Below are 7,749 nucleotides of genomic sequence, written 5' to 3' on the forward strand. Positions count from 1 at the left end.
ATAAGGCAGTTTTTTTTTTTTTTTTAAATCAAAAGACTTCCTTTATAAAGGGCGATAAGGAGAGTAGGTAAACAAGAAAGAGTAAATTTGAAGTGTATTCTCCACCTATCAATATGTATGAGAGTTTAAAATATCACTGGATAGTATTTCTGCAATTTTGCCTAAAAAAAAAAAAAAACCAGAAGTCTCGTATATATTCTTAAGTCTCCCCAAATGATTGTCCTTATTATTTATGAGTGTCAGGGTAATTTTACGCTTGCAATTGAGAGGACACATGTTTCTATGAAGGCAGCATTCCTGACTTACCATCAAAGGGACACAAGTTTTGTGCTCTTCTTTTTTTTTTTTTCATTTATTTATTTTCAGCATAACAGTATCATTATTTTTTCACCACACCCAGTGCTCCATGCAATCCGTGCCCTCTATAATACCCACCACCTGGTACCCCAACCTCCCACCCCCCCACCACTTCAAACCCCTCAGATTGTTTTTCAGAGTCCATAGTCTCTCATGATTCACCTCCCCCTCCAATTTACCCCAACCCCCTTCTCTCTAACTCCCCATGTCCTCCATGCTTTTTGTTATGCTCCACAAATAAGTGAAACCATATGATAATTGACTCTCTCTGCTTGACTTATTTCACTCAGCATGTGCTCTTCTTAAGGAGTGAGTGTGGGGGGTTCCTTAACCGTGAGCCTTTGTAAAGGGGTCTATAGACCTCTCCCTTGGCATTATCATCTCAATCACAAATAAGCATTCTGCAACAAAGACCTTCATATTCCTTTCAGACTCTTTTACCTTTAACTACCCCTGCCCCCAACCAAATTCTCTGAGCTCTATCTGAAAAATATTAAGGCACAAATGTGAAATAGCTTAATTTTGTATAAAGCATTTTCAAACTGGTTTATTTAAAAAATATATAATGTGTAATGTTTATGAACCTCTATTTACTTAGCATCTCTCCTTTTCATTTCATAAAACAGATTTGTACAGAATGGTCAATGAAAACCGACTACCTAAGCAGAAACTTAAGTGAGGCAAAGACTTGAGAAAGCAAATCACCTTATTATTAGTTTCTTTCAAGTTCTTACTTTATCTTAAAATAGCCAACATATATTTTTAGTTAAAATGAATTAAAATTCATGTGGCTAAGACATGATATCAGTTGAAAAAACTGAACTTATTCCTAAGATGTATAATGCCAATTTGAGGTATTTGCTCTTTCAAAATAATCCTTGATTATATTTCAGCTTTATATTTCCAATGTCGAATACAGTGTTTGGTACAAAAAAAGAAGTCAAAAGTTACGAAACATTAATTTGAAGTGGCTTTTTATAAAATTATTTTACTTGAGATTACTAAGAAAGAAGTACAGAAACCATCTTTTTGTTCACATACTTATTTTGACTGTAATAAATTATGCTCTCCAAAACCAAGATGTAGTGTGTAATCACATCATCGTTACACATGTTTGTGTTTGTGTGTGTGTGTGTGTGTGTGAACACAGCTTCTGTAAAATGGAGAAGTGTTGTCAGGGTTCAGAAAACACAAGTGTTCCACAGTTTTTTGCATGATATTCAATTACTAGGAGGTTTCACATTTCAATTCTCTGTCAGGGATTTTATCTTATATTTACTTCCCAAACAAAATATATTTTTTAAAATATTTTTGTCCCCCCAAAATCTAACTTACAAGTTAAGCAGAAACCCTTTTTTTCCCCTCTCTGTATTTTGGACAACCAAACATTGGTAACGGATGTGGGAGAAACTACAAAGCTTCAAATCGTTTGAAGAAACAATTTGGAAATGAATAGAACTTATTAGAAATTACCAGAGAAATTAGAAAGCCACAGAAGAATACTAAGAATAATAACTAGGAAGCAATCAGCAATTTTTTTTTTGGTCTATCACTAAGTTAAAAAAAAATTGCTGAAATACATGAAGAACAAAGGCTTTAGAACAACTCAGAATACAATATCCTGCTACTTGCAGATGATTGCACTTGCCTCTCCAGATCCAAGCATTTCATTTTGTATTTGACCTTACTCCCATGTTAGTTTTGAAATCCCTGCAGTCACCTGGTCAATCTACATCTGCTTCCTCAGAAAACAAATTAGTTGTTGATGAATCCCTCCCCAAGACTTTACCACTTAGGATAAGTTTTATTGCCTTCCGAAACCATGGGTAAAAGAAAGCATATATCAAGGGATTCATAGCTGAATTATAATAAACACACCACACTAAAATCTCATAAACATAAGGAGGAGTTATAAAATTCATGTAAGCGTCAATCACAGCATCAATAATGTACGGTAGCCAGGAGACCAGAAACGCTGCCACCGCAATGCCCAGTGTTTTCGCAGCCTTTCTCTCTCTCTTTGCTACTCGTTCCCTGTAACTCTCTGAAGACGACTGAGCTTGGCTAGCTGAACTTTCTATCTTCCTAGCTTGGCGTCTGGCCACCAAAAAGATCTTACCATATATAAACACCATGGCGACAGTGGGTACAAAGAATAGAAGGAAACAAAGTAGAACCCAGTTTTGATTCAGGGGCGCCTGACAGCCTCCCACACAGGTGAGAGCAACGACTAAGTCCTCGATTCCTTCCTCATTGGCCCCCGTGTAAAAGATGGAAAAGCTGTATGTGACCGAAAAGAACCAAGAGAGAGCAATGCATAGGACTGACACTGAGACAGTAAACTTGGTGGGATAGGTCAGAGGATCAGTAACCGCAATGTATCTATCCACAGAGATACAACATAAGTGAAATAAAGAAGCGAAACAGAAGGAAGTATCGAAACATGTGTGAAATTTACAGTAACTGTCCCCGAAGTACCAGCAGCTCTCCACAGACCTCACCGTGCTGAAGGGCATGACGGTCACCCCCACCAGGAAGTCAGCGCAGGCCAGGGACGCGATCAGAAAGTTCGTAGGGGTGTGCAGCTGTTTGAAGTGAAGGATAGCGATAATGACCAGCAAGTTTCCAAACATGGCCAGCACAGCCCCCAAACCGAGGACTGTGTACAGAAGGGCTCGGGGACCCGGCGAGTACGCAGTTTTAATGCAGGATCCGTTCACGTTCTCATAGCAGAGCTCCACCTGGGCGGGTGGAGAGAGACTGTTCACCATTGCCCTCTTGGTGGTGGTATTTTTAAATGGTCAGATTCCCTATGTCAGCAATTTAAAACAAGGAGCTGTTAGTTTCAAGAGCCTCTGGGAGGGGATTAAAAACTCCAGTTAAAAGGAAAACTAGTAACTTTTCCACCAATTTTTTTTTTGGGGGGGGGGCTTATTAACTATAACCTCTTGATCTTTCTAAAAAGTATCCCCAAGTTTTTAATATATTTAAATGGGAACTTGTTGCAGAAAGCCATTAAAATTATAGTCAAATTTTGTACAAAATAAATAACTGGCAAGGCATTTTGTCCAATGATATATGTGCATACAAGATATTAGATTAATATTAGATAATATTAGATTAATATATATTAGAATGTAATTGGCTCATCAATAGAGAATCCTTTTTTGTATTACTTTACCTTTGGAAATCTCACCTGTAATCACCTGAGTTGAAAAATAATTGGGCTACCAAGGGTTGAGTTTTATTTATGAAGTTATCTCCCCTGAGTGGCTACTTCAGTAGTAGTAACTATACTTCCTTTTTTTTTTTTCAAGAAGGAAAAAAATAAATTACATCCCCTTCAATATATGACCTCAAAATCCCTATAGGATAGCATGTGAAAGACCAAGGAAAGATTTACTCATAGTAGCTTGCTAAACTTATTTGGGTAAGACAGTTCTTCTATTCCTTATATCTTTAGAGTTTGGGGTTTTTTTTCATCTTTTTTATTTACTTATGGTTTGGACAGTTTGAGATGACTTGGAGAACTACTCTTACAAAGTGGTAACAATATAATTTGTGTGTGTTTTCCAGGCTAATGGCCATTTTCAGATGTCTAAAATCAATAAGCTTGATTAAAATAAGCAATAACACCCCTAGGCCTTCACCTTCCCATTCTTAAAAAATACTACAGTTTTAAACTTAGCACAGAGTGGTAGGTACCCTCTGGGTATACTGGAGAGGTATTTCTATACTGATCATGAAAGAATTGGATTCATCCTAAATCACCCAAATTTCAAATAAGTTTAAGTTTGTTTTTTTAGTTATTTAAGGGTTATTCTTTTTCTCCTGGAGCACACAATCTTTTTTTTTTTGTCCCATTTTTTAAAAAATAAATTCAATTAATTAACATATAATATATTATTGGTTTCAGAGGTAGAGGTCAGTGACTCTCAATCTTATTTAATACCCAGTGCTCATTATATCACGTACCCTCATTAATGTCCATCCCCCGGTTACCCCATCCCCCCACTTCCCTTCCCTCCAGCAAGCCTCAGTGTGTTTCCTATGATTAAGAGTCTGTTATGGTTTGTCTCTGTCTCTGATTTTGTCTTCTTTTATTTTTTTCCTCTTTTCCCCTATGGTCCTGTGTTTCGTTTCTTAAATTCGACATATAAGTGAGATCATATAATTGTCTTTCTCTGATGGACTTATTTTGCTTAGCATAATACCCCCTAGTTCCACCCATATCATTACAAATGGCAAGATTTCATTTTTTATGCCTGAGTAATATTCCATTGTATATAGATACCACATCTTCTTTATCCCTTCATCTGTTGATGGACATCTGGGCTCTTTCCATTCTTTGGCTATTGTGCACATTGCTTCTATAAACATTGGGGTGCATTTGCTGAAACACACAACCGTAAAACAGTTCGCAGATCTCACCAAACAATAGTTGAGTAATTAATTTTTACTTTATTTAACCATGAAAACATATAATCTTACATCTAATCTTAATCATAATCTCTGAACCAGAGACTGGAGTACTTATATTGCCATTTATCCCATACCATAGGTCTGACCTTTGTTGAAAGTGCAGAATCCTAGAGAGGGCTGTATGCATACACATAGATGTGGATACTCCCAACTTGGTAGATTTCACTAGTCTGCACATTTTAAATGTTTGTGGGGGGGCAAATGGTGAATGCATACACACCCATGGTCTTTTCTAGCTTTGTTATTCCGTGAGTTTTAAATCAATTCATTTTTTTCTTTGATTTCCCAGTTTCATGCTTTACTTAGGCCCTCACCGGTTTGATGGCATAAATCTATGTCTCATGTTCACTCTTGGGATTCCCCACATGGGTGCATTCATGTGCTCACAAGTCCATCTACCCAATAGAATCACCCTTTGATAAGTCCTGTATTTTCTTTTTTTTTTCCCCTTTTAAAAAAAAGATTTTATTTATTTATTTGGCAGAGAGAGAGAAAGAGAGCAAGCAAGCACAGCAAGGAGAGTGGCAGACAGAGGGAGAGGGAGAAGCAGGCTCTCTGCTGAGTGGGGAGCGCAATGTGGGACTCGATCCCAGGACCCAGGGATCCTGACCTGAGCTGAAGGGAGACGTTTAGCTGACTGAGCCATGCAGGCACTTTATAAGCCCCATATTTTCTTCTTTGGCCTTAGCTCTCCTGGTGAAGTTTCCCAATTTATTATTTTATTCTCAGTCTGACTTAAGGAATGTCATCTCTCTGCCACCACAGAAAGCATCCAGCCTGAAAGTCTGAGTGTCTATGTAAAGGATACCCTCTCCCCAACCTTTAGAACTCTTCACTTCATTGGTGTCCAAGTAATGTTGCTATTGTACAAAAAAACCCTGAGCCCTTCCTCTGGTCTTCATACTCGGGCTTCAGCATAGCACACTTCAGTCTTACAAAAGATCTTAAAATGTGTCCTTCCCTAGAAGCAAAGACACTTGAAATGTAATGAACACTCCTAAGACCCACATCTTGGTGTTCAATACTTTTCACAAGTAGAATGAACTAGAGATGAACTAGAGCTTCTTAAAGAAATGTGTCATCCAAGCAATGGGACAAGAAAAGTACAGGAAGAAATTGGAATATATTTTTGTACCAGAAATTAAGAGATTTTTTTTTAAATGTTGACATTTTACAAGGACACTGTTGCTAACTTGAATAGACTCCCACTAGCCAAATTGGAATAATTTGAGCGCACAAAATAGTGAGAGAGAGTAAAAGATTATATATAGAAGAGTGGGGGGAAATCCATGAGGCCATACTAATGATGGATGACAAATAGCTAGACAGCTAGCTAGATAGATAGATAGAGGAGAGATAGATAATAGATAGATAGATAAAAGAGGGCTCTTCCTTACAAAAGAATACCAAGCACAACTGATACTTCATAGGGAGAGAAGTGTTACAGCTGGAACATCATAATTTTGAAATCATTAATATTGATTAAAACAAGAATCATCAATTGATGCTAAATATTGTAACAGGAGAGAGGAATTTTGATGAGAGTCGGGTATTCACATGGCATAAAATGTCATCTCCTAGAGACTGCTTATGAGCTGCAAAAGAAAAACATAGTAGCTATCCAGTGGAGAAATCAGACCTTGACTGGGTATCAAATTAACATCATCTTGAAGATGACAGGGCCACATATAACTATGGAGGGATGCCCCCGAGTAACACACAATAAAATGTATAATAGTTTTCCAGCCAAGAATACATTACCAGAATATAATGAAGAAATTTCAGACAAACCCAAGCTGAGAAACATTCTCTTTTTGAAAAGTGGAAAGGGGGAAAGCTATATTCTTCAGAAATATTTATGTAATAGAAGACTGCAGAACCTTTCCAGAATAAAAGAGACAGAAGGGCAAGACAATCAAAAGAAATATGTGAATTTAGAATTATATGTATTACTGGGCCAGTTGACAAAACTGGAATATGAATGGTAGATAGTAAAAGTATTGCATCAGTATTAAATTACTAAACTATTAAGGGCTAAAGGGCTGTGATGTATACAACTTATTCTCAGATGGTTCGGGAAAAAAAATTACATAAACACATTGATAAAGTTGGAGAAAAAGAACAAACGTCAAAGCAAATAGAGCAGAAGTTTAATCAGTGAACCCAGGTAAAGAGTACCCAGTGTGGTTCATACAACTTTGTGCAGCTTTTCTGTGGGTTTAAAATGATTCCCAAATAAAAACTTTCTTTGGCAAAAGGCAATTTTGAAAATTTGGACCTTCAGTATCCTCTTTTTTATTTATTTTTTACTTTTTTAAGGATTTTATTTATTTATTTGAGAGACAGAGAGAGCACAGGAGGAGGGGTAGAGGGAGAGAGAGAAGCAGACTCCTCACTGAGCAGGGGCCCTCAATGCGGGTCTTGACCCCAGGGCCCTGGTATCATAACCTGAGCGGAAGACAGTTAACCAGCTGAGCCCCCACAAGATGCCCCTCGTATTGGGCTCCTAATGCTACCAGGCATAGAAGGAGGGTGGGATATTTGCGGCTGCAGCAATCACCTTAGGCTGGCTGGGCAGTGAGCACAGTAGAGGTTATGGCTAGAAACCTTGAGCCAGTGGCAAATGTTAAACCAAATGTTATTGGACAAACTTAGTCCGATAAAGGTAGGATTTCTAAAGGCTCCATTTTCTCAGAAATGGAGCACCACCACCAGAGTAGAGAAACCTAACCAGCTAAGGTCCTGGCTGAAGGCAAAGGAAAATGGAATTTGTGGTAGGAAAGAAAGAGAATACAAACATCCCCATGACCAATTGCAGAAAAGGGGATTGTTGCACTTAACCTGATTTTCCCAGCTTCTTAATTGTAAAATGTGAATTGTATACTTACTTTTTTTTTTTTTTTTTTTTTT

The 7,749-nt window shown here is 37.6% G+C and overlaps 1 protein-coding gene across 1 annotated transcript; it reads right to left on the reverse strand.

Annotated features, from left to right (window-relative positions):
• Positions 1-2,081: 2,081 nt before the first annotated feature.
• Positions 2,082-3,128, reverse strand: TAAR9 (trace amine associated receptor 9). The gene has a single exon (XM_004740347.1). It carries the CDS (start codon positions 3,126-3,128, stop codon positions 2,082-2,084), a length of 1,047 nt encoding a protein of 348 aa, XP_004740404.1.
• Between the last annotated feature and the right edge of the window lie 4,621 nt (positions 3,129-7,749).

This window comes from Mustela putorius, unplaced genomic scaffold (assembly GCF_011764305.1).
Source record: "Mustela putorius furo isolate JIRA1106 unplaced genomic scaffold, ASM1176430v1.1 tig00003863_pilon_pilon_pilon, whole genome shotgun sequence".
In the NCBI taxonomy this organism is placed as follows: domain Eukaryota; kingdom Metazoa; phylum Chordata; class Mammalia; order Carnivora; family Mustelidae; genus Mustela; species Mustela putorius.

What these genes read in the sequence shown, in the direction of transcription:
- TAAR9 (XM_004740347.1), bottom strand. Translation starts at nt 3,128, where the DNA reads ATGGTGAACAGTCTCTCTCCACCCGCCCAGGTGGAGCTCTGCTATGAG.